We start from the raw sequence: 27988 nt of genomic DNA on the forward strand, positions 1-27988 counted from the left end.
CTTTTTTTGTGTTTTGGTTTCTCTGTGTAGTTTGCTGTCCTGGACTCACTTTGTAGACCAGGCTGGCCTTGAATTCACAAAGATCTGCCAACCTCTGTCTCTCGGAGTGCTGGGATCACAGGTGTGCATCACCACACCTAGCTTTTCTTTCTTTTCTTTGTTCCTTTTGGTTTATTCAGACAGGGGTTTCTCTGTATAGTAGCACTAGCTGGCCTGGAACTCACAGCAATCCACCTGCCTCTGCTTCCCAAGTGCTGGGATTAAAGACGTGCGCCTCCACCGCCCAGCCTGACCTCTTTCTTTAAGAGGTGGACTAGACATTCCAGGGTTCTGAAACCAAGCTGCTATTTTTCAAAAACACTACAACCCCTGGGATAGTTTTTCTCGCCACTGCACTAAATTACTGTGGGAAAAGCATCCTAAGAAGGGTTTATTTTAGTTCACGTCCCTCATGGTGGGGAAGCCTCATGAAGCAGGAGCTCCCAAGATCTGGTCACACTGTGTCTTCAGTCAGGATGCAAAGAACAATGCATGCGAGCTGCTGCCTAGTGCCCTTCTCCATTTATACAGCGTAGGATCCCAAGCGGGAGCACTGCCACCCACAGTGGGGAGCATTGTCACCCACAGTGGCATAGCTTCCTACCTCAGCTAGTGAAATCCCCCCCCCCCGAGGCCCATCTACCAGCTGATTTCAGGTTCTCTCAAGTTGCCAGTACTCACCATCACACTAGGTGTCCATTAAAACACACAGGACAGGCCTGTAATCTCAGTACTTGGGAGGCTGAAGCAGGAGAATCAAGTCCAGCCCAGGCTACATAATAAAGCCTTTTCTCAAACAAAACAAAAGCATGCCCTTGAACATGGATGCTTAGAGATGAAACATGCTTTTAAGACAAGAAACACTAGACTAGATTTTTATATTAGCATGAAAGCTGTCTCTGTCTGTCTGTCTGTCTGTCTGTCTCTCTCTTGAAAACTATTTCCCAGTAGCCATGCCTGTTACGGCTTCATGGATCTTCTTGGGTACAGCCCTGACCAGTTAAGTTTTTTTTTATGGTTCAGGAATGTGCTCAAAGCACTGATGTTGTGGGCACTGTGGTAGATGCAACTGAGATTTAAGTGTGAATATCCATATATGCTAGCAGCTGTTGGCCTCTGAAAGTAAAGGCTGCATTTTACGTAACTTTACAAAGATGAGTGTGGGGCTACATGCCCTGGATCTAAGCCATGGCCAGCAGCTGTAGAGACACTCTCTTGCTTTTTTTTCCCCTGATGTCAACTCTTGTCACCATCCCTTTCTTTTTGCGGCTTGCCTAGAATCTTACCCCCTGATTTGTCTCCTGTCGTTCTCTGACTGTGAGATCTTCTCACAGAGCCTGGGAATAGTAGGACCAGTTACAGTGTATTAACTAAAAGGCCAAGGTAAAAGGAGTTCCTGGACTACACAATTACTTCATCATGCTCTCGCTCTTGAATCAAATACAAAACTACCCTTAGCTTCTAATTTACCACCTCATCCCTGGGCAGTCTAAGCTGAAAGCCATTGTCCTGCCAACACGTGAGTACCGCTAGCTGCTGGCCACTGACATGCAAACCACAGATTGAGTCATTCACACGCCGCCACCACCACCAGCAAGTCCCCTGCTGAAGGTGAGCAAGTGATTCTCACTCAGTCACTGGTCCCACACTACCTCTTAAGGGGTGTGAAAACATAGGGCGGGGCACGACTGACGCAGTGGCAACCTGTCCACTGTTAGTTGAAAGAAACACCTACAGTGTTGGGATGAATCAATATTAATACTTGTCTAAGAGATGAAACTCTTCAACAAATAAAAAAAAAACATATAGTTTGGGTATCTGGTTGGATTCATTAGTTAGAAAGACGAGAAATCAGGAATGGGACATAACTGGGAGAAAAGGCGAGAGATGGGGCAGACAAAATGAGTCAAGACAGCTGTGCCTGGCGTGGCCAGCCTGTCAACTCTAGCTATACAAGGGATGGAGGAGGCAGGCGCACCACACATCCAGTAACTGATTAGGCAAGTTAATGAGACCTTGTTTCAAAGTTAAATGTTAAGAGAGGCCAAGGCATGGAACTCAGGTGTGGAGTGCTTGGCTTGGACGTGCAAGGTCCTGGGTTCAGTCCACGTTAAAAGAGAAAGGGGGGGGGGGGGGGTGGGGCAGAGGGAGGGAGAGACAGAGAGACAGAGGGGTCCGTAGGTTTACAAATAAAGACAGAGGTGGTAAGTTATTTTTGTGCCACATTTTGTCTCCACTTCACAAACCTTTTTCCTGCTGTGCATCGCATGCACACGCACACGCACGCGCACACACAGACACACACGTACAGACACTTGGAGACAGCGGAGCTCATTACTCAGCTAACAGGCATTAGGGAACCTGGGAAGGTGAGGCAGGAGCTGAGTCACTACCACCTATGCACAGAAGGAACCCAGAAGGGAACAACAGCTCCAGCTCTGACCTTTCAGGCTAGTATGACCCTATGGTATCTTAGGAATCATACCTACAAAATTACTCCCAGCACTTGCATAGTAGCCTGGAAAATGGAGGCAATTTTGGCTCAGTGCTGAAAATTCCTGGGTTCAGATTTAGAGAAGGAAAGAAGGCCACCGTCTGAGCTTCCTGCCACTGCCTGGTCCTGTTCTTAGGGTCCCATTGCTATGTACAGAAAAGTCACCCTGCTTCCTGTCCTGAGTCTCTGAGGTTGACCCCTGTAGTTTAGGGTGAGAGAAGGGAGATGTGTGGGGGTGGGGGTAGTAGATAGTCTATTTTATTAGGCTCTGACCTTACAACAAATTCCTGCCTGCCCTTCAGTCTTTGTCCGCCTCTCCAGTCACTCTGTGGCTGCAGAACACCCTTCTTGTCTCCTCTCTCCGCCTCCTGTTCTGATACTATGACATCTTCCTGGATCAGTCAGGCAGTCTCTCTGTCTCTCTTCCCCACTAAGTAGAGGCCCAGTTTTCCTCAGGGGTAGCATCCCCTGTATATTGGGAGACCAAGCCTCCCTGTAGGAGAGGGACCATGTGGCCACTTGCACTTCTGAGATCTTGCTGCCCAGGAGGTCCCCCTCTTGTTCCCATGCCCAGGGTTGAACCTGGTTATGCCCTAGGGCATCTTACTTTCTGAATTCATAGTGCATTCTCTGACTGGTGTGTACGGACTTTACTGAGAGCAGCTTTCCAAACTGGCTCTCAGCCAGTGGCACCAAACATCCCTCCTTCTGGATGGTTTTTCTCCCCATCTTGTTGACCTGAGCCTGACCCTTGGTCTTCTCCTTAGACACAACACCATGGCCATTGGCATTGCTGTGGACATCCTGGGCTGCACAGGCACACTGGAGAACCGAGCAGGAACCCTCAATAAGATCATCCAGGTGGCAGTGGAACTGAAAGATGCTATGGGAGACCTCTATTCTTTCTCAGCCATCATGAAAGCCCTAGAGATGCCTCAGGTGAGATGCTGGCTTTGGGCCAGTGTGTCTCCCACACAAGTGTGTATTCAACACTCAGCAGAGAGTTCTGTACGCCTACACAATGCCTATCTGACTGTTCCAGCCAACCTCAAAAGATAAGCTGAATTTTAGTGGAAGCTGCCTTGGTTAGAGGCAGCAAAGAGCACTGTCCTCCATACTTTGTTTATAAAAACACTGGCAGCTGCTGATAGTCCACATCCTATCTTTGATGTATAATAACAAGAGTTAGAGTCCTAACAAGCAATATTCCTGAAGAACCAGTTAGGGCAGGACACCATGCTGGAGTTGGCGGCATGACAGAGGCTGTATCTGTTTGGATCATCAGGAATGTGGTAGTTTGGGTAATGACTGTTGAAACTTTGAGGCATTTAAGGAGCTTGCATTAGAGACTCCCTAGACTGGTGGTGCTCAACTGGTGGGTCACGACCCCTTTGGGAGTTGAACGACTCTTTCACGGTGATTGTACATCAGATATTTACATTACAATCTGTAACAGTAGCAGAATTATAGTTATGAAGTAGCATGTGATGGTTGGGGGGTCACCATGACACAGGAAATGTATTACAGGATCACAGCACTAGGAAGGCTGAGAACCACTACTCTAGACTGATGTGTCTCACAGTCTCTTCCTTAAGTTACTTAACTCACTTGTGATGCTGTTCCCCAGTTAGGTGGTCTCAGACTTTGTCTGCACTGGCAGATGCTGGATGCTTTCAGCAGCCTGTCACACAATAGGCCCACAGGGAAGTGAGGTCTGCATTCCCTTGTGTGAGTGTTTGGAGGACTTGGGAGTAGTAGAGTCGAGTCCTGCAAGCCAGATCAGACCAGCAGTATCAACACTGCTGGCTGGGTCTTTACCTCAGCTCTTTGCCTAGGCACAGATTATCTCTGAAATCCTGCCAGGTGCTCATACACATCCGTCCTTGCCACATGTCCTGGAAGTCAGAGCATGCTTGGCACATACGTTTCTTCATTATAAACAAACAAAAGACTAACCAACTTAAAAAGGCAAGGTGCTAAACAGTTTAGGTGCCTGTACTAGAAACTTCTTGGAATCACGTGGTAGGGGAGAACCCACTCTCACTAGTTGTCCTCTGACATGCACACAAAATAACTACGATAGCTACTTTAGGCATTTATTCTTTTAAAGTATGTACGCACATACACGTGGCAAGCATTTAAGAGTTGAGGGATGGGTCATCGGAACAATGCAGAAGATGGTACAGTGTTACGTTTTTCTCTCAACTCACTGTTGCTTCTGACACTGCCACACTCATCTAGCCCGTTCCAAAACTTACATAGAGAGGCAATTTTTCAAGAGCCTTTCTGAAACAATAACCTTTCCTCTTCCAGATCACAAGATTAGAAAAAACATGGACTGCTCTGAGGCACCACTACACCCAAACAGCCATCCTCTATGAAAAGCAGCTGAAGCCCTTCAGCAAAGTCCTGCACGAAGGCAGAGGTGAGCTCGGGAGGGCCGGGTGAGTGCCAGGGCTGCTTCCTAACTCTGCCCTGTGGTAGTGGTTCCTGTTTGTAAGTGCTTTGAACAGGGCGCTTGAGACCCTGTCATCTGCGAGGCCAATGCTGCCTCATGCAATGTTATGATCACACGGTGGCATTGCATGTACGGATCTGCAGTGGCTACCTGAAACACAGATCAACAAAACATGATCTGGAACTTTCCTCCTTGTTCTTCAGAGTCTACATATGTCCCATCAAGCAGTGTATCAGTCCCCCTGCTGATGCCTCTTGTGACCTTAATGGAACGCCAGGCTGTTACATTTGAAGGAACTGACATGTGGGAAAAAAATGATGAGAGCTGTGAAATTATGCTCAACCACTTGGCAACAGCTAGATTCATGGCTGAGGCTTCGGAGAGCTACAGGATGAATGCTGAAAGGATCCTGGCAGGTAGGATCTGGTTTCTGGAATCCTCTTTACGTAAGGATTAGAATGAAGGGATAAAAGAAAGGGAATGGATGCCCTCAGTAGGAAAAACGATAAATGAGAAAAGATTGAGGTCTGGATACATTTCCTATGTCATTGCTTATTACTTCCTAAATGGATCTCATTGTGTGTGTGTGTATGAGCGTGTACATATGTGCGTGAGCACACCTGTGTAGAAGCCAGAGGTAACCTCAGATGTCTTTCTTCAGATACCATACACCCCTTTTTTGAGACAGCGTCACTGGAACTTAGGCTAGGCTGGCCAACAAGTCCCAGGGGACCCTTCTATCCATCTCTCTGTGTGGGGATTAAAGGTACATACTATGCCTGGCATATATACATATACCTACACACACACACACACACACACAGACTGGTGAACATTCATCACAGGTGTGTGTGGGGGGCGCACTGAGCTACATGGCAATCCTTAAGGGACACAGAGCATCTAAGCAGGCACCTCAGCACACAGTGATAAGTGTAGAGTGTGCCACAAAAGTAACCAAGTTCTTCAGAGAGGCAGCATGTGGGGATAACTTCCAGAAAGGCGGGGTGACAGTGGGGGGGGGGGAAGGAATCCACTGTTTTTAGTTACTGCTGTGCTGTTTGTCAGGCAGGGTCTCATAGACTGGAATAGTCTCAAATTCGATGTACAACCAAGGATGCCTTTCAACTTTTTGGTCCCCCTGCTTCCAGCTCCTAAGTGCTAGGATCACAGGTATACGCCACCATGCCTGATTTATGCTGGAGTGAGCCCAGGGCTTCGTGCATGCTAGGTAAACATTGTACCACGTAAGCTATGCCCACAGCCCCCTTTACTGATCATTATAACACACAAGTCATTGGACAGAAAGCAGAGAGTAAAACCTGAATTCTGAGGGAGCCTAGGAGGATTGTTTTAGGAATCCGTTGCTGGTCCAAGGACTTTAGCCATGGCATTGGGGGGTGGCCCTTCAAGGTACTGTAGGAGACAGAAAGCCCATTTTTTTTTCCTTCCCTGAGACAGGGTTTCTCTGTATAGCCTTGGCTGTCCTGGACTCCCTTTGTAGACCAGGCTGGCCTCGAGCTCACAGCGATCCGCCTGCCTCTGCCTCCCGAGTGCTGGGATTAAAGGTGTGCACCACCACGCCCAGCAAAGCCTATTCATTTTAAATGAATGTTGCTACCTCAGAGCCACACTTTAGGACTAGACTCTGCATCGTGAGTGTAGTAGCAGTAGTAACACTATATACTTGTTCCTTTCTTCTCTCTCACAGTGCTGGGGGCTACAGGGATGGCTCAGTCAGCATAGGACCTGACATCCGTCTCCAGAATCCACATAAAAAAGCCAGGCATGGTAGTTAGTGTATGTGCGTGTAATCTCGGCAAACATGGCCTATTTGATGAGTTCCAGGCCAATGAAAGAGCCTGTCTCAAAAAACAAAACAAAACAAAAAAACCCCAGTAAGACAGAAGGCTCCTTTCTTTTATACCCATGTGTACTCAACACAAAGTCCTCCCTCAGGTTTGGCAGTGTGACTCAAATAACAAAAAGTATACAATTCTGTTCAGTAGACATCAAAGCTCCTACATTGGATATTATATAATCAATGTATTTGGATGAACTTTGAAAAAAATCACTTTAAAGGTGTTTTTAAAAAAAAAGAGCTAAGGTATTAAACACTCTTGTGTCAGGTGGGTAGCACACGCCTTTAATCCCAGCACTTGGGAGGCAGGCAGATCACTGTGAGTTCGAGGCCAGCCTGGTCTACAGAATGAGTCTAGGACAGCCAAGGCTACACAGAGAAACCCTGTCTCGAAAAAACATAGGCTAATTGTATGACCCAATAATTTTTCCCCCACAGAAATGAAAACAAAACATTCATATGGGCTTGTACATGTTGGCGTTACTCACAGCGTGTCCATACTAATGCCATTAAGCAGCAACACAACAGAATGTGTTAATGCTAACATGCCACACACAGAGCAGCGCACATCACACGCTCCCACTTCTCTCGGACTTGAAGCACAGGAGCAACTAAGCTCCTCAGTGGGCGGGAGCAGACTAGGTGCCTATGAGGAAAGCATCCTATAAGTACACATTTACTAGCACGAATCAAACCTTACAGCCAAGATAGTGCAGTCACATGGTATGCAGCCGCATCACATGACAGGTAAATCCCGCACCAGTTTCAAACAGCCCCAGACAAGACAGCAGCCACCAACACACCTCACAGACCACAGCCCCACGGCAGACACAGGCTTCAGCAGATCCATCCGGCTTAGTGACTTGTGAATTCTTTAAAGCTGGTCAAGTAAGGAGTCCTACATTTTTCTTTGGAAGAAGGTCATTTTAATTCTGCTTTAAAGCAAGCTTTCATTCATTTTGACCTTTTTAGTTATAGGCAGGAGGAACTAAACTTACCTCTTTTATTTTGACTAGATTTTCACCCAGATGAAGAAATGAGTGAAATCTTGAAGACTGAGTTTCAGATGCGGTTGCTGTGGGGCAGCAAGGGTGCTGAAGTCAACCAGACCGAGAGATATGAGAAGTTCAACCAGATCTTAACCGCCCTCTCCCGTAAACTGGAACCACCTTCTGTAAAGCAGGCTGAGTTGTGAGGACCGGCCAGAGGACCTTGGGCCATTACCTGGAAGTTTCTCCAGTTCTACTAGGAATGCTTATCACCTGATAAAGTGATAATGTGCAAATCTAACAAGATGCAGGCTTTTAATATCCACAGGATATTAAATGTATAAACTGCACAGAGCACACTTATTTATGAATTGTTTAAAATTACTACTGATTTTTAAATGAATGGTAATTTATTAAGATAACTATTGCTAATGTTGATCAGCAAATTTAAGACATAGCTATGTTGCTGGTTGTTTAATATCATGGTATTTGACCATTCTTAGTTTTAATTCCATGTCAGATAAATGTAAATAGAGACATTTAAGAGAAAAGCGTAAAACACTGCAGAAGGTATCAGTTATATGATATTCTTTGAATATGAAACTGTAAATAGTCATGAGTGGAAATATATCTTTTTGTGAAATAACTGCATCCTGTTTCTTTAATACTGATTCAACTTAGCATGGCAATTCTAACTCCTGGATTCTCGGGAACTTTCTTCCACATCTGATGTTAAGCCAGAATGAACAGAAGTGGCTTTCAAGTGTAAGGGCTGTGCTGCAGGAGACAGAGTGAACAGTGAGCCAAGGGAGCTCTGCTTCAACAGCCCTCAGTCAAACTCAAAAGATGCCAGCTGCCACTCTCTTCCATGACGCAACTGGTCTAGCACGGTGGCCCCCTGGAGAGCCCTCCCAGGCACACTTGGAGCAATGCTTTCCTGTTCATAGTCCTTCCGGTGCCCCGCAAGCCTGTGTTGGTTACTTTCTGTTGTAATAAAGGCTTTAATTTTGGCTTATGGTTCCAGAGGGACAGAGGAGACATGGACAGAGTCGGGCACCAAGACGACCCAGTCACATTTTCATCTGCAAACAGGGAACAGGAAGTAGGACAAGACCATCAAAACAGCCCAACCCCAGTGGCATGTTCCCACCTCCTACAGGTTCCATGACCTTCTGTGACCTTCCCAAACAGCACTAACTTGGGATGGAGAGCTCAAATACATGAACTGTTAGGGGACAGTTCCACACCGATCTCCATGAGAAGGCAAACCCTAACACTTTTAGAGTATATGGTATCTGCTATACTTTAAATCAACCAAAAGTATACAAAAAAAGCCTGTGAACTAATCTTTTCCTCAAGCTGACAAATACACAAATCTTGAAGGCTCATTTTCAAGGTTCTGGTTTTCCCAAAAGAATACTGTCTAATGTTTGAAATACACTCTCCATTTTTCCATTGTAAAAACTTTGGAATACAAGATTTCAAAATATTCTGCCATCAACTATCAAACAGTTAACTATTTGTTTTCCTGTCTTTGTTTGTTTGAGACAGTCTCACTATGTAGTCCTGCCTGTCCCAGAATTCACTATGTGACCAGGATAGCCTTGAACTGACAAGAGATCCACTTGCCTTTGACTCCAAGTGCTGGGATTAAAGGTGTGTGCCATCCCACCTGGCTTGTTTTCCTACATTTAAAATATTTACATCACACTAAGTTTTATAGCCATAAAACAAGTCATGAAGGTTTTTCACAATGTTAAATAGTTCTTAAAGTAATGATGGATTGGTTACAGATATTACTCTAGCAGCGTGGTAGTGGCACACACCTTTAAATTCAGCACTTGTGAGGCACAAGCAGAGGCAGGCAGATCGCTGGGAGTTCGAGGCCAGCCTGGTCTATAAAGTGAGTCCAGCATAGTCCCAGCTACACAGAGAAACCCTGTCTTGAAAAACCAAAACAAAAAAGCAAAAACCAAAAAACAGATATTACTCTATAGCATGGCCATCTTAAGTACAATGTTTTAATTTGCTACTTGTTGCGGTGATAAAAGTACAAATTAAAACAAACTTGGGTTGGAAAGGGTTATTACAACTTACGGGTTAGAGTCCATCAGCAATGGAAGCCAGGGCAGGAACTCAATGCAGGAACCTGGAGGCTAGAACTTGATACAGAGGCCATGGAGGAAGTGCTTTGCTTCCTGGTTTGGCATTTTTACACAACTCAGGACCACCTGACTGAGGTGGCACCACCTACAGCAGGCCAGGTTCTTCCACATCGACCATTAATCAAGAAAATGTCCCACAGGCCAAGGTGAGGAAGACAATGCCTCAGCTGGGGTTCCCTCTTCTTGGGTGACTCTTTTTCTGTCAAGTTGACAATGTAAGGAGCACATTTGCTATAGAAGCAAGCATGAGACTATTTGTGGTCAGTTTAATTCAACTGTTAGTGGTATTACAGTAACAGAACTGTTAGCCACTTAGTCTTAAATCCTAGACTCTTTATTTCCATTGTTACAACCTACAATCATTAGAGCCTGCCACCTCCTAAAGGTGCTACTGCATTTGTGTGTGTAAATGCGCATACTGTATGTTGTTGTTTGTGTGTGTGCAGGTGTGCTTGTTAGCATGTGAAGGGTAGAGGTCAATGCTGAGTGTTTTGCACCATTGCTTTTTAAAAAAATGTTTTTGATAGTCTTTCACTGCACCTGAGCTTCAAAATCCACCTGTCTCCATGCCTGGCTTTATGTGGGTGATGAGGAACTATTCAGGTCCCATATTTATACACCAGGAATTCTGTAGACTGTATCATTCAGCCACCTCCTCAACATTTATTTGGTTTTTATAAGAAAGGGTGTCACCAGGCATGGTGGCACATGCCATTAATCCCAGCACTTCCAGGCTAGCCTAGTTTACAAAGCAAGTCCAGGACAGCCAAGGCTACACACAGAGAAACCCCGTCTCAAAAGGGCGGGTAGGGGAGAAAGGAAGAAAGGGTCTCATGCAGCTCAGGCTGTACTCTAGCTCGCTGTGTACCCAAGGATGACCCTGAACTTCACCTTTTCTGCTTCCACCTCACAACTGCTGGGATTACAGGCACGTGCTAGCATATCCAACATACATTAATTGATGGGGTGCGAAAGCAATTCTACTAAAGTTAGGGACAAGACAAAGCTGTCCCCTCTCTCCATATCTATTCAATATAGTACTTGGAGCTCTAGCTAAAGCGATAAGACAACTAAAGGGGACCAAGGGGATACACATTTGAAAGGAAGATGTCAAAGTATTGCTATTTGCAGATATGGTAGTATATATAAGTGACCCTAAAAATTTTACTAGGAAACTCCCACAGCTGATAAACACCTTTGGCAAAGTGGCTGGATTAAAAAAAAAGAAAGTACTAATAAAATAATCAGTAGCCCTCCTATATACAAATGATAAAATGGGCTGAGAAAGAAATTAGGGAAACAACAGCCTTAACAATAGTCACAAATAATATTAAAATATCTTGGTGTAACTCTAACCAAGCAAGTGAAAGACCTGTATGACAAGAACTTGAAGTTCTTCATGTACAAGAACGAAAATAAAATGTATCACCCTGAACAAAACTCCAGGTCCAAATGACAGCCTACAGAATGAAAAGATCTTCATCAACACTACATCTGACAGAGGGCTGATATGCTAAATACATAAAGAACTCGAGAAGTCAGACACCAACAAACCAAATAACCCAATTAAAAAAATGGGGTTACAGAGCCAAACAGACAATTCTCAACAGAGGAATTTCTAACGGCCAAAAAACACTTAAAGAAATGTCTAACATCTTTAGCCACCAGGGAATTGCAAATCAAAATGAGTATGAGATTCCATCTTAAACCCATCAGAATGGCTAAGATCAAAAACTCAAGTGAGAGCACATGCTGGCGAGGATGTGGAGAAAGGGGAACACTCCTCCATTGCTGGCAAGAGTGCAAACTTGAACAACCACTTTGGAAATCAATCTGGAAGTATCTCAGAAAAATGGGAATAATGCTACCTCAACACTCAGATATACCACTCCTGGGCACATGTCCAAAAGATGCCCCACCATACCACAAGGACATTTGCTCAATTATATTCATAGCAGCTTTGTATGTAATAGCCAGAAACAGGAAACAACCTAGATGCCCTTCAACCAAAGAACAGATAAAGAAAATATGGTACATTTATACAATGGAGTATTACTCAGCTATTAAAAACAATGATATCATGAGATTTGCAGGCAAATGGGTGAAAGAAAAGATCATCCTGAGGTAACCCAGACCCAGAAAGACAAACATGGTATGTACTCACTTATAAGTGGATACTAGCCAGAAAAGTACAGGGTAGCCCTCCTATGATCCATAGGCCCAAAGAAGCTAACAAGGAGGGGCCAAGGGGTGAATCTCACTGAGAAGGGGAAACAGCCTTGGGGTGGGTGGGTGGGTGGAGGGAAGGGAAGGGACTGGGGTGGGGAGACTAGGAAGGGGAGCAGGAGGGATAAAGTAGGGGGAGTATAAAGGGACATTACTGGTTGAGAGACCTGAAATTGGGTGGGTAGGGGGCATCTCTGGGAGGAGCCAGAAACCTAGGACAATGGAAACTCCCAGGAATCTGTGAGGGTGACCCTACCTAAGCCTCCTAGCAACAAGGGATACGGAACCTGAAAAGGTCATCTAGTGTAAGCAGAAAAAACTTGCAATGGAGGGATGGGGACACCAATCCACTCACAAAAACTTGGGCTCACCATCTGTCCTGCCTACAAGATGTGCAGGGGTGAAGATGGAGCAGAGATTGAAGGAAGGGCCAACCACCAATGACTGGCCTGGCTTGAGACCCATGCCATGAAAGAGCCCACCCCTGACACTATTAATGATATTCTGCTATAACTGAAGACAGGTACCTAGCCTAACTGTCACCTGAGGGGCTTCATCTCAAAACTGCTGGAAACAGGTGCAGAGACCCACAGCCATCATTAGGTGGAGCTTGGGGAATTCTGTGGAAGAGAGGGAGAAAGGATGGAAGGAATTAGAGAGGTCAGGGACAAGACAAGAAAACCTTCAGAATCAACTAACTAGGGCTCATAAGAGACTGAACCACCAAAGAGACGCGTGGGACTAACCCAGGCCCTCTGCACGTATGTAACAGCTGTGTAGCTGGGCCTTCAGCTGGGACTCTCAAGAGCAGGGGCAGGGGCTGTCTCCCACCCTGTGGCCAGCCTTTGGGTCCCTTTCCCCTAACTGGGCTGCCTTGTCTAGCCACAATAGGAGTAGATGCCCTAGTCTTACTGCAACATGATACGCCAGGGCTAGTTGGTATCTATGGCGGAGGAGGCCTCCCCTTTTCTGAAGAGGAAGGGAGGATGGGTGTGAGGAAAGGTAAAAGGGAGGGATGGGGGAGGGGGGAGGAAGGGGAAACTGCTATGTAAAGTAAGTTTTTTAAAAATCATGGTAAATTAAAAAAAAGTAAAACAAACAAAAGTCCTTTCACAAAAGAACCCTAAATAATCGTTAAGTTTTTTTTTTTTTTTTTTTTTAATGCACTCTTTTGAGCTCAATGATAGAGAAACCATCTTGGAACACTCCCTGCCCTCCTCAACCCTAAAAGGTACAACAAAGCTAAATCACCTATTAAAGTTAGCCCCACAATGGAAGGATGTCTTGGAGGATTTGAAGTTGAAATGTCCCCATAAATGGGGATCCTACTTACTAAATGGGTTGTGAGGGAACATCTTATCTACACAGGGTGGATAATTGATTACCAGACACATTCTGGCTCCCCAGAGACAGAACCAAAATACATTTATACAAATATTGAGGAGGGGCTTTAGCAGAATTGACTTACATGATTATTTCCAGGCCATCTGCACACTGGAGACCCTGGAACGCTGTAGTCTCACTCAGTCCCACTCCAAATGTCTCGGAATTGGGAAAGCCGATAGTTTAACTTTCAGTCGAGGGCCAAGGCCTAAGATGCTGGGAGGCCCGGTTATCAGCACCAGCAGTCCAGAGGAGGAGTCCTGAAGCTCAAGGGCAGGAGAAGCATGCCAGCTTGAGAAGAATCCACTGTTCCTCTCTGCTCCTGTTCTGTCTGGACTCCCTGGGCAGCCAGTGTCCATTTATACTGAGGCTGAATTTTTCCCACCAACCACATGCCGGCCTCTAGAAACAACCCGACATACCCAGTTCTACTTCCCTTCCAGTGTGCTAGCTATCCCTTAGTTCAGGCAAACTGACACCAACACCAACATCCACACCACAAAATATGCCTGTCTTCACATACAACTCCAAGGGGGTTAAAAAACAAAACAAAACAAAACCTACCCTTCAGTGAGGTTGTTTTTTTTTTTTTTTTTTTATTTTTGGTTTTTCAAGACAGGGTTTCTCTGTGTAGCTTTGGCTGTCCTGGATTCACTTGTAGACCAGGCTGGCCTCGAACTCACAAAGATCCACCTGCCTCTGCCTCCCAAGTGCTGGGACTAAAGGCGTGCGCCACCATGCCCAGCTTCCAGTGAGGTTTTGCAGCCACTGTTCTCACCATATAGGTCTTGAAGTAAAACTTTGATATATTATCAAAATCAAGATATTCGTTTATGGTGATCCCACATTAATGTAGCATACTAGACAGATATAAAAGCTCACTATGAAGCTACAGTTAAAAATAAACTATTGTTATGAAGTCAACAACGCTACTCAGTGGGGGAAAGGATGACTTCCTCTAAATTCTTAAACAACTAGCTAAGCCAACAAACAGAAAAAAAGTGGTTCTGGGTAATACCACAACCATAATCCAGATGAGCTAGCCTGCATGTAAAAGGCAAAGCCTGACAGCACTTTCAGAATACAGATTATCTTTCTTTTACCTTAGGTAACTAAGGATGCTAAAATTTTATTTTTCTGTGCGTGGTGGGGTTGGTTTGTGTGTAGCTGAACATAAGCCCATGGAGACCAGGAGAGCCCAATCCCCTGGCGCCAGAGGAACGGGTAGTTGTGAACTGTCTGATGCGGGCGCTGAGAAATCAACTAAGTGTTCTGCAAGAGCAGCTCCTGCTTGTAACTGCTAAGTCTTATTTCTCCAGCCCAATTAAGTTTTCTTAAAGTAGATTTTAAAAATGCATAGTTATGAGTAGTTGATATGAATTAAAACAGACTTCATCAAAAGAATAACTGGGGGTGGGGAGATGGCTTAGCAGTTAAGAACACTGGCTGCTCTTTCAAAGGTCGAGTTTAATTCCCAGGAACTACATGGGGGCTCACAAAAATTCATAATGGGTGATGTCCTCTTCTGTCATGCAGCCATACATGCAAACAGAGCACTCACACTCACATACATAAAAAATAACTGAGGAAAAATAGACATCACCACACATAAAACTGACAAAAGACTGATATGACCGGCACCCTCCAAGCAGGTCCCAATGCTCCCTGCCTTCTGCTACTGATACCCACACCATGCTAGGGCTGGTCACTGCCATCACAAGCATAGAAAAGATGTACTAATATTACATCACACCTGAGACTGGGATACAAGACGACTTCAGCCTCCATCGTGGCTCTTCCTTCTCTTGGAGCACGCACTGTAAGATGCTACCCTGGCAGTACGCCAGGGGAGAGGTCCATGTGGTAAGGGACAGAGTCCAACAAGGAACTGGACCCTCAGGACAATCTAAGAGTGGCCTTAGAGTGGGTTTTTCAGTCCCAGGCAAGCCTTTAAAAGCAACTCATGAGAAAGTCTGAGTCAAAACCAGGCATCTATGTTATATACGTAGCTGCTATGTGCTTACTAGTACAAACAAATTAAACAATTAGCATCCTCAGTACACTAACAACTCCCAAGAAAGACAACCAACCAAAGGGAAAGAAAGGTCAGAGATTAAAAATGGACTTTTCACAGAAGGGAAAACAGCAGACATGTAAAGATGCCCAATATGAGTAATCAGAGGAACTCAAACTACACTGGACTTTTATGTCCTCTGAACGGAAAGATTAGAATGCCTGACTCATAATAATGTCCTCTGAACGGAAAGATTATAATGCCTGACTCACAAGGGTGGGTAAGGATGTGGAACAAGTAACCCTTACACTGAAATTACTAGAATGCAAAAATACAGTAAGTTTGGAATGGAAAAGTGACATTATCTTTAAAATTGAAAATTAATTTAACAGTTTTATTGCAGTGAAGAGACACCCTGACTGAGGCAACTTATAAAAGAAAGCATTTAATTAGAGGCTTGATTACAGTTTCAGGTTAGTCCAGCCAGAAGCATGGTGGCAGGCAAGCAAGAATGATGCATGGAGCAGTAGCTGAGGGCTCACAGCGGATCCCTAAGTCGCCGGCAGAAAGAGACTGGGCCTGTTGCAGGCCTTTGAAACCTCAGAGCCCAAACCTAGTGCCACACCTCCTAATCCTTCCTAAAGAGCCCGCCAACTAGAGACCATGCATTCAAATACATGAACATATGGAGACTATTCTCATTCAAACCCTACAAAAATATAAATTAGGAATGCCACTATGCCTAGTCTATACCTACATATTTCAAAGAAAGCCCAGTGTCAGTAAATGCATATATGAATACTCTCAAGCAACATGTTCAGACTAGACAAAGCTCAGGAAATAGCCAATGTCCACCAATGATAGGTAAATGTTTATTTAGATAATAGTATAATAATACACAGTAAATTAACTATGCATGTTAAATGGATAACCTTAGGGTGAGCCTTGGGTAAAATGGCCACACCTGAAATGCTAGGTACCGTGTATAGTTTCTGGGCTGGGCCACACGAGTAGGGACTTACCTGCTTCACGGTAAGATTTTCGTGAGTTACTGAGGCAGTATGGAGTGTTTCAGCATTTAGCACTCACTATGGGTACGCACGAGTACACACAGCATAAACATTGGCTTTCTCACATGGAACATCTCTACAAAATCACCTATCCAGGGCAATCCATTTGGGAGACCCACAAAGAAATACAAAACTTAAATGCAAGATAATGGTTCTTCATAGAAGAGGGGGTGATGGTACTTTTCTATCTGTTGTGTGGCAGATGCTTATTCAGTGATTCAACACCCCACCCCCCTGACACATACACACACACACATTTCCCTTAGAAATTCTCCTGAGGGTTGACATTCTGGGTTACCAAATCAGCTTGTTAATAAAAGCTCCCATTCTTTATACCATCTCACAAAAATGAGAAACCTTGTCACAATGAAATGGTGCTGAAATCAAGATGGTAAGTATGTATCTAAGACGTCAACTGCACCAGACAATGAGGCTTTGATTTCTTAGGAACCTGAGCCAGTTAGACACCTAATAAATATCCCCTGAATGTGACATTATTCTCCAAAATTTGTTCGTCTATTTCCCAATCCCCTGGCGTCTATTTTCTATGATCTCTGTAACTGCCAACAGTGGTGACGGCTGATCTTGTTGTCAACGTCACCACATCTGGAATCAACTAAAATCCAAGCAACTGAGAACAGGCAGCGTGAAGGGTCTTCTTGATTGGATCATCTGAGGCTGGAGGGCCCAACTGAAACTTGAGCCATACCTGGCGGCAGCCCACATAAAAGGACACAGAAGGAAGCTTTAGCTTTTTGACTGCTTGCCCTCACTCTGCCAAGTTTCCCTCTCTCCTGCTGCTGAGGCATTCCTTTGCTGGTATTAGAACCTACTACTTGAGGATTCCAGCAGAGTCCAAAAATGAGCAGAGACATCCACTGAACGACGACTGGATCCTTGGCTTCTCCACTGAGGAACACCCACTGTTGGGACTAATCAGGCCACAGCCTGGTCAGAAAGAGTCTCCTCCAGTGAATCCCCATTTAACACATGTTACAAATTCATTCCATCAGTTCTGTTCCTCCAGAGAAGCCTGACTAATACACTGACATCTTCTACACAGGGCTGGATTCCTTCTCCTTTTGTTAAGTGTTATAAAGTTGTTTTCTTCCCCTAGAAGTGGGATTTGACTTCCTTCAGCATAGCTCAGTTAAATACTTTTTTCATCCTCTTGGACATCCATCCCATCCCCTTTTCTAAAACTTCGGTTCACCTGAAGCCGTGATGCCTGACAACATTTTGCTGCTATTGTTATTGTTTTGCATGTGTCTACTTCCAAACTCAGTGTTGGTTTTTCAATTTTCACTGTCTTACAATTCCAGCCTCTCACTGCTCAGAATGTCTCCTGAAGTTTTATTCCTTTGGGCTTCTGAAAGCCTGCAGTCATGGTTGGGCCTTTTTAGAAGCTTCTCTTCTGCAATCAGACTTCCTGAAAGTTAAAGATAATGTGCCACTACTTGCACCAACTGCTCTCTTTCCATGCATCTTCTTTTCCCAGGAAGCACAGATGCTCTGCAGCTAGTCAGGAAGGAAATGCTAGCCATTGTGCAGTAGCCAGATGAGACTATGTGGTTCAGGGCCAGCTCTTATGGATGGATGCAAGAGAGAAGATGGGGCCAAAGAAAGTCTGTACCATATGGCTACTGCTGAGTTAACATAAACAAAAGTGATTACAATTCACTCCAATTAAACATCTCCTCTTTCCTCTGCGAAAGCTTGGGAGAAACTAAAAACCAGAATAAAGTACCTAAAATGGCTTCCCAAAAGGCTATTCCACTTTAGGATATCTGTACCACACTTAAGAACAGACGTTTCGTGTCTCTTTGGCTCAAACAGCAGTAAAAGATAAATACACATTTTAACTGACCATGAAAAGATTGTTTTATTCCATGAAAATATTCTCAACAGAGAACACTATAATAAACAAGGCATTTTACCATTAAGAAACCAATATGTGCACAAAGAGTGAAAATTACTGCAAAATTAAAAGATTTTTTTTTTAGAAAGCTCACATGTTCAAAGTTTAGGAATGACTTAAGAATGACTTAAACTGTGCAAGTACAAGTGTCATTTTTAATTTTACAACCCATATAGAGGTTGCACTACTCTACTACTTTAGGGAACTTTCCTCCTATGGAAACAAACCCCAGCTTTAGAAAAACACACAGTAGCTCAAAAAGAACAGTTCTTACAAGAAAGCTTTGAACTCCGCCCTCTGTGATTGTTAGTCAGAAAAACATAAGCACTCTAGGCTTTGTACAGAGACAAACACAGCCAGGTCACATTTCCTTGTCATTGCTAACTTCTGAAACAAAAATAGGACTACTTTTTAAAACTACTTTATGTAGTCTGTCAGTATAGAATAATGTCACATTATATAAATAACCCTGTAACGAGATTTAGTATCTAAAACTGTATAGTTTACTAGCTTCAAAAGTAATACACTATATGTCAGCTGTATAACAGTGGTGTACTTGATCTTATGAAGGCATTAATGTTCACACAATTGTCATTCAGCTTTAGTATAACTGGTAGTATGATCCAAATAGCACTGGAAAAAATTATTAAAGCAGTCATACAGTTTCTAAAATATTGCTTGAAATCCAGTAATACACAGAACATTTCACATTCTCTTTCTCCCCTCAAAACAGTAAATAATCAGATTAATGGAGCTTCAGTGGTACAAATAGCCCTCCCACCCCACCCCACCTCCCTGTTACAAGACCACTAAGAAATTAGCTCAGATACAAGTCATTAACAGAATCACAAATGTGAGGCAGGACAACATGAGCAATGAGGGCACTAATGACAACTGTATTTACAAGTATAAACATACAGAAATTTCCATTTTACAAGTAAAAGTGCACATAGATCATTACAAAGTTTCACTAAATTTTATCTGATTCAAACAAAAGCATCACTTGGAAACAGACTATCATTGTAATAATCAAATGAGATCGTCATCACTCCGTTAAAAGATGATGGGGGGAGGTCCATCGAACTTCTCATAAATACACTGATGAAAGCAAAATGGACTTGGACAGGTCTTTAGTTTGATGCATAAATTTGAAGATGCACCACTGCACATGGTAGAGCTCTAGAAGCCCCCTACCGAGGCTACATCACAGCTGCGACAGAGCCGCAGTTAGAGGAGGAGCACTGACTGGCACATAAAGCCCTTTGTGGGATACTGTAGTGGTAGGGTTGGCAATCGACAGATTTAGGCACTCGAGTTTAAGGCAGCATTTGAATGGAAGCAGCTGACTTTTGACAACAGTCCCTTCGGTGGTGCATATCCTGTGTTATTGTGCCAGGACTTCAGTGCTGACCAGACTCTCCCAGACTGAGGTGCTGAAGACGTGTCACATTTCAGAGTCTTTAACTGGGCTGTAGGCTAGAGCAGAGATGTTTTCTTTTTCTTATCATAAATACTTCAGGTTCACAGACTATGTCTTCATAATGCCCAAACTGGAATGTTTGCAGTGGGGAAGATTTAGCAGCATACACAAATACTACGATGGAAACATTAGTGCTGAGATGTCTGACAGGGATTTGCACTACAAATGCAAAATGAAACAAAGGCTTTGACAAGAACAGGGGATTACAAAGACATGCCTGGAAAATCTAAGCCCAGATCACTCTAGACATGCAACATGATGTTAAGCAAGCACGGAAGTGGTGCAGGCAGACACTCAGACAGGGAAGGGTTCTAACAGACAGCGAGTCTAAAAGCCAATTAAAACAGAGCTGGGTGAAGACAGTCCTACTGGACAGCCGGAAGTAAGACAAACTTAAGACAGCTCTGCACTCTCAGATTTGGTAGCATCAATAAAATAAATGAAAAAAGCAGTCAGCCATTGCTGGCTTTTTCTTCTTCTTCTTCCATGTGAACAACTGTGAGCTACGAGTAGAAGGACTAGTATTATAATGACTTTTTAATGTATGGAAATGCTAATGAAGTATTATAATGACTTTTTAATGTATGGAAATGCTAATGAAGTTAGTGGGAAAAAAAAACTGCATGCATTCATGCAACTTGCTTCTCTCACTCTCTTTCAGCCTGACAACTCTAATACCCTCCCCCAAAAGCAGCTGCATGTAACCTCCTTCAACATCTTGCCCATTTCCTCAGAAACCCTCTTCAGGAACCTGCAGTCCAGGAGGAAAAAGAAAAAAACAATTACTGAAGACCTTTGGTAAGACTGAAAGGGGCATTCAGTTTAAAGTGTCTGTCCCAAATGTCCTTAAAATCATTTTATAGTCAGCTACTAAAAACACCAGAGAACTCAGGAACATAAGATGATCGAAGGCCAGTGTTACTGCTCCCTCCCTTTACTTCCCCCTCAACTAACTCGGGTGTGGCTACGTGACTACTACATTGTACAGCTCCTGACTGGACAATGATTCCAACAGATGACTTTGGCGATACATTGGAAGAAAGATATCTACTCTGACAGTCAATGGTCCAGCTAAAATGAATGCCTCAATGGTGCTACAGAGGTCTTCCTTCATCTTAGTAAAAAAAGTTTATCCTGTAAGAGTCAGCATTGCCAGCACTTTCCTCCATTCCAGACTGTCCTCTATCTTTATTGAATTAGATTCAAGTTCTCCTATGAGTAACTGCCAAACACTAAACGAGCACTAATGTATTTCTAAAAGATACTTTCAAGTGAAAAGTACAAGCATAAGATTAGCTTGGAATGAACTTTGTACATCACTAAAAATTACCAGTATACCTGAAAATACTTTCAGGCCTCAATGATGTTTTATTCGTATACAAGCTCCACCAGGTGAATTATCCTGTGATCCTGAGATGAGCTCATATTAAACAGATTATATACCAGGTACTGGTTTCTTTCTTTAGGAAACCAAGTTAAGAATAGCAAGGAAAATGACTGTCATTTTACCCAATTATCCAACTATTACTTTTCTTCCTAGAACCTGAAGCTATAAACTCAGTTCCTAGGTTGAGCAGCTCCTGGGAATCAGCTTTCTGTAGTCCAGAGTAGGTTTGCTTATTTCAATTCATCAGTCACTGTTGTTTCTGAAGCGAAGGGGACAGGGAACATTCTACCTATGATTCTTGCCTAATGATCAAATCTATTATTTATAAGGCAGAAAAGCACACATCCTTTACACACACTTAGGCAGGACAGAAAGCAAAAAGCATCAATTAAGCTTCCACACCAACATCGCTTAAACAGTAAGGCATCAGAGTTTCTTTGTAGCAATATTCACACTCTCTGATCAAGCCTGCACTCAGCTCACATAGTGAACAATGCATCAGGATGCCTTAACTTTTTGGTTTTTCTGACCTGTAGAATGTGTTGTCATTTTATGTTATACATGGCACAAAGCAGCCTGGTTAGTTTAGATATAGGTTACTGCACCTTTACTGTTTTTCTCTAGAGTTACATCTATGTATGTTGTGGGAACGTAGCCTTCTTCGCCATTCTGTCTCCGGGCTCTTGTCCATCCATCCCCTTTATCCTCCTCAATAACATACAGAACTTCACCTTCCTTCATTGCCAGAGTGCCTTCATTATGCCCTACGGGAAGGTTTTCAGAGCACAAGCAGCATTAAAGCATGACAGTAATTTTTATTAAAAGTTAAACACAACATATTAGCAAACATGAAATATTACCAAATTTCATTGTTCCTACATGTAAGAGCCCACTGACTGTTACATGCAGCACCCTTTCTGTAATGTTTTCTAGTTTACTCAACACACCACACCCAATCTCATCTGAACTACGTAATAAGCCTGTGAGGCTGGTTACAATCAATCACCTGCTGCATAACAGATTCAGCAACTGTGCCACTGCACTATGTAACATACACAGCCATTATGTAATTTGACAGGCAATCTAGTCATTATTTCACAATTCCAATTCTTTTTCCAAATTTGAGCAGCATTCCTATCTAAAAACTTCATGAAGTGGAGGTCAGGAAAATAGTAGGGATAAAGGAGTTAAAGAAAGACTATATGCAGAGGGAATCCTCAGAGACGGTGACTAGACAGATCAGCCAGGCCAGTGAGCTCTGGGCTCTACTGAAACTCTTTAATAAGGTCAAAGAGCAACTGAGGATGACTCTTGACATCAATTTCAGGCCTCCATGTAAACAAGCACCCATGTGCATATATGAACATATGTATACCATAAATACACATGAAAACAGAAAACCTATTGTGTATATGATAGAGTAAGCATGTGCTACTATTATGCCAGTAAGTGTGGAGATCAGAGGACAACTTCAGCCATCAGTTTTCTTCTACCATATGGGTCCCCAGGATCAAACTTAGGGCCTCAGGAAAGGTGGTAATTGCATTTACTTACTAGGAGATCTCCCTATCTCTTTAAATATATTTTCTAAAAATGAAGAGTAAGACCAACACATGGAGAAAGGTGTTAAATTATAGAGCATTTCATAACTGTTGATGAATGTACTAAAGTCTACAGAGAGGGGCAGTGCCCAAAGCCCATTCTGCAGCCATCACATCACAGAAGAAGCACTACAGTCAGGAGTTCCCAGTCTTGGGGCTCTCATCTGATGAGGACCAGCATACAGTTGATAACAGACAGCTGTGCCTTATGCCCATAGCTCTGTACTATTTAGCAATGGAGAGCATGAAGTAGCATCTACAAGCTGTTCACTTTCTGACTAGGGCTACCTATTCAAGATGCTTCAGCTCTGTAGGCACTTGTGAGTCTGATTAAGATATAGGACCAGGTGAAAATTCTCTATTATTTAGAGTTGGTATTTATATTAGATCTGGCAAATATAAGACTTTCTTTCAATTCAGTTGTGAGTGCGGAGGTGTTGGTTAAACTATATTTATAACATAGTTAAAACTATTACTAAACCAGGAATATAATTTCCTGACGATGTGTCTGTCACTTAGCTAAGGATACTAAAATAAGTGGTGACCTATTTTGACTTTGAGGAATCAATTTTATCAAATATATACTAAGAACATACCATCAAAAGGATAGATAGCTTTGCAATGTCCAATAGCTGGCAAGGGATCGTCATCTTCAAATTCATCATCAAATTCACTGTGGTGACCATGTTGCTGGGGTGGCCCACGGACTTCTTGGTTTGCATCATCAGTGTAACTTCCCTCAGGGCTAAAAACATTCAAAGTATCTCTGATCACGTATCTCAAAGATGAGAACTCTTTGTGTATTATTTCTAAGTTGATCTCAGAAAAAATTAGGTATCAATGACGTATTTCCATATTGAGCCCTATTTTCAAACATAAGCTATGTAAATTGCTTATAGAAATACAAAAAGAGTCTTTACTTAATTTCTTGGAATAAACACTGAAAAGATAACAATGTTCTAGAGAAAACACTGCTCAGTAAGCACATCTCACCATTACAGGATCTAACGATGAAATGCAACAATATAGTCGACACTAGCTTTCTAGGGGCACAGATTCCATTAAGGGGTATCTTCAAACTGGGACGAATGTACCCAGATCTACATTCAGCCCACAGTGAGGCTATTTGTGGGAAGCCATGAGCATAGCATGTGTATGGAAATGAGCAGTTTACTAGAGGTCCTGCAAATCATCAGCCAAAAGTGCTGTGCCCAGGACTGTCCCAAGAGAAGCTCACTTCCTTTTCTCCTTGAACCTGGAGGAAACTGCAAGCTTTAAAAAAATAAGACGGAGACTTAAAACAATCTAGCGCAACAGAAAACAAATCAACAACGAAACTGGGTTCTAAGAATATTATCTAGGCTGTCCCTTAAATTATTTAACGAAGTCCATTTTTATTCTATGAGAGTACAAGAATTCATTCTGCTACTTAAAACTAAGATTCAAAATTCAAATAATTTCCAATTAATTGAAGAAACTAGTAACTTAGAAAATTCAAAACAATGGATAGAGTGCGCGCGCGCACGGACACACACACACACAGACACACACACACACACACGCACACACACACACACACACACACACACACACACACACACACACACACATACACACACCACACATACTAGAAAACTAAACCCATTTAACCTGGGTTTTTAACCTAACAACAAAGACCAGTTATCTGTAGCTCTCTCTTGACAAATTAAAGATAAGAACTCTTTCCTGAAGTGACAAGAGCTGGACAGGAGGCGCTCAGCCCTGAGACACACGCCATGATCAGATATTCTACTTGATATACGTCTGCCTATGACTATGGAGACTACCAGACCCTCTCTTTCATCACGAACAATTCTGTACAGTGTGCATTTTAATCTCTATTTTGTGTTTTTAGAAAATTGGATTAAGAAAATATAGAAGGAAAACTTTCAAACTATGCTGTATTAGTAGACCAATATCTGGTATTAAGCCACTCAAATTTTCTCGAAGATCAAGGCAAGTTTAGTAATATGGTAGAGAAAGACAAAACTGAAGACTTTAAACTAAGGAAGAAATGTCACAAGCAGTATGGAGACCTTGCAAAAAGCTAAGTTGAACACTCTGTCCAAACTAATAAGACACAGTTCCTTTTCTTCTTCACCAAACTATAAGCAATTTGACACCATTTTTTCCCCCCATCATAAGCTATCTAACTCCACAAAAACCTTCAGGGACTCTCGCCCATCACTGAGTTACCTAGGCCTGCTAGGTTTTTTAAATTTTGTTTTATTGTTGTCTTTTTTTCTTAGCTGCTTAGGGATGTGATAAGCTAGAACTGAACAAGTGTAATTTCCTACTTTACCTACAACCCTTACCTAAGATACAGAACAGTTTCAAAAGACTAAAGTTATTTAACAACATAATTAGTAACACTAAGAAAAACTGAGAGAAAAAAAAAGATGAAAATTAAATGATTATTGAAATTAAAAAACAAAATCCTGACCTTTCTCGCCCCTGTGTCACAAGATGATTTATGTCACTACTGTGTCTTCTGTCTCCTCTCCCACCTGTTTTGCCTTCAACTTCAGAGAGCCATGCCTTCAGAAAAAAACAGACACATTTCAGTAAGTTCAAAAGCTCCTAAGGCACTCTGAATTTAAATGCACTTTGAGACTTTATGGTTCTTAGACAATTTTTTATTCCAATGTATATAGTGATTAACTTTACAGTTGATAGCTGATTTTTATTTTTTATTTTTGTTTTTCGAAGAGAGGGTTTCTCTGTGGCCCTGGCTGTCCTGGAACTTGCTCTGTAGACCAGGCTGGCCTCAAACTCACAGTGATCTGCCTGCATCTCCTTCCTAAGCACTGGGATTAAAGGTGAATGCCACCACCGCCCGACCCTTTATAGTTGATTTTTTAAAAAACAGTATATTTAGTTTTCTTGCTTTTTGAATATGGACTGCTTTGTGAATTTGAGTATCATCCTTACATAGGGCCATGCTAATTTTCTCTGTATCCTTACAATTTTAGTATATATGGTGCTGCCAAAGCGAGCACTTATGTTTAGTTTTATATAATTAGGCTATTGATTTGATAACGATATACCATAATAATATACTTTCAATTCAGAAATTCTAAAATTAAATGTAAATATTGGTATATAAATCTGGCAAAAATCCAATCTATTACAATAAAGTTGATAAAATATTTAAAAGTACACTTTTATCTCAGACTGCTAAATTAACAAATGTACCTCATTCTTGTGGATTTCCATTCGTAAGCGGTCAATGTTATTCATGGTTTCTGCTAATTTAGGTTGCAAACTTCCTGGATCCCCCATTTGTGGATTTTTCTCATACACGTCCTTCATTTTGTTGAGTGCTTCTCTGAGAAACAGAAGAAAACCACAAAGGTAAACATCCATTTCATGTGCTTTGAGAGTTTCATTTGTCTTTGGGGACTAAAGTTTATCTGTACCTTAAAAAGTCATATTTCTAAGTTTAGATAACTGTATCCTAATTAAGGACAACTTATATAAAGCTGACTATAAATATATTTATGTATATGACTATATATATACAATCACAGTAGTAATTTAAGGAAGGACCTTCAAAATGTGTGTGTGCTATTTAAAAGACTAATACAAAAAAGAACCCCACTATTTCTCATGTTTCATTACATAACTTATACATACACGGGCTTAATAAATAGCTGGTAGAATATTCCACACTGCTTTTACATTCATTCTTTCCCTAATCAAATTCATGACTTTGACTTGTTTTGAGACAGGGTCTTGCTAGGTAGTCCAGGTTGGCCTTAAACTCGTGCTCTTCCCACGTGCTAGGGCTACAGACCTGTACCACCATGCCTGGTTCTAAGTCAAACCCACTGTATTTTCACCCATTAGCATTCCACCAGCATTCCTTATCTCATTTCCCACAGCATCACTGTCTTCCCACTCATCTGTGCTAAAATTGTAACACCATCTTTAGCTGTGCACTCCTTTAGCTCCTTGCCAATTCCTGTTAGCCTGCCTCCTCTTCACTAGTCACATTATTATAGATTATGTCCAATCGGTGCTGTCTGACGCTAGCACCTGACACTGCTGACTAATACTCCTTACCATTCTTTTCCTTCTTGACCTAAGGGTTGTTTTACTTTTTTCCTCCTCGCCTCTGCTTTCTTAGCTGTCATTCACTAGCTTCTTCTCCTTGGTTCAACTCTTAAATGTCTGTTATATAAATGACAAGAAGTTTCTTCTCATCTCATCCTACACTCCTCTTTAGAATGTTTTGATCTTCAGATGATTCTCCAGTGTCTGTCTCCAGTTTTTAAAGTTCTAAATGTATATTTCCAACTCAACTAGACACTTTCCACGTGGATTTTGGACAATACATAAGGAAAATCTTTACATTCATCCCAATGTGTTTTCCTTGTTTTTTTTTTTTTTTAAACAAATGTTATAGAGCTCACTCAGTATCTACAAGTTAGTTCCTTAACAAGTCTCCTTGTCTCCTCTCCTGATCTCTGATCTTCCCATTCATTATACAAGGTTCATTGACCTTTTGAACAGTTGCTAATGTCCTATCACCCACTGGAAACTTCTAAAGACCCCCACCCCCATTACCAAGAGAATGCTACAAGAGCCTGATCTCTCTGAGTTCGAGGGCAGCCTGGTCTCCAGAGAGAATTCCAGGACAGCCAAGACTACCCATACAAACCCTGTCTCAAAACAACAACAAAAATCAAAAACAAAAAAGAATACTACAAGAAAATAGGTAAGACTTCCTACCTCATACCCCTTCCCCTTGTCCTATTTACTACACTTACACAATTCTAACTAAGTCCTATCTCTCCGTTTATATCGGAAGAACAAGCTCAGATGGCTATTTTAAAGAATTTAATAACAATAATGCTTCATGTAA

The 27988-nt window shown here is 42.5% G+C and overlaps 2 protein-coding genes and 1 non-coding gene across 8 annotated transcripts in view; 1 reads left to right on the forward strand and 2 right to left on the reverse strand.

The window, feature by feature from the left end:
* Bcar3 (BCAR3 adaptor protein, NSP family member) overlaps positions 1-8044 on the forward strand; it is a 155768-nt gene extending 147724 nt beyond the window's left edge. For all 4 annotated transcript variants that reach the window (XM_051165614.1, XM_051165615.1, XM_051165617.1 and 1 more), the window contains 4 exons: positions 3301-3472; positions 4847-4958; positions 5195-5407; positions 7866-8044. In XM_051165614.1, coding sequence (XP_051021571.1) covers positions 3301-3472; positions 4847-4958; positions 5195-5407; positions 7866-8044 — 676 coding nt within the window. The remainder of the gene's footprint in view (positions 1-3300; positions 3473-4846; positions 4959-5194; positions 5408-7865) is intronic.
* Positions 8045-20660: 12616 nt separating this feature from the next.
* Fnbp1l (formin binding protein 1 like) overlaps positions 20661-27988 on the reverse strand; it is a 77815-nt gene continuing 70487 nt past the window's right edge. For 2 of the 3 annotated variants that reach the window (XM_051165619.1, XM_051165622.1), the window contains 4 exons: positions 26317-26449; positions 25565-25659; positions 23679-23827; positions 21308-22245 (listed from right to left, as the gene is read on the reverse strand). In XM_051165619.1, coding sequence (XP_051021576.1) covers positions 22067-22245; positions 23679-23827; positions 25565-25659; positions 26317-26449 — 556 coding nt within the window. In that variant the 3' untranslated portion in view covers positions 21308-22066. Of the gene's footprint in view, positions 20846-21307; positions 22246-23678; positions 23828-25564; positions 25660-26316; positions 26450-27988 lie in introns of those variants that run through there. The other variant, XM_051165620.1, reaches the window with a different exon arrangement.
* Positions 26012-26120, reverse strand: LOC127206778 (U6 spliceosomal RNA). The gene has a single exon (XR_007832872.1). It is a non-coding gene; the product is annotated as a U6 spliceosomal RNA (small nuclear RNA).

Source organism: Acomys russatus, chromosome 23 (assembly GCF_903995435.1).
Source record: "Acomys russatus chromosome 23, mAcoRus1.1, whole genome shotgun sequence".
Taxonomy (NCBI): domain Eukaryota; kingdom Metazoa; phylum Chordata; class Mammalia; order Rodentia; family Muridae; genus Acomys; species Acomys russatus.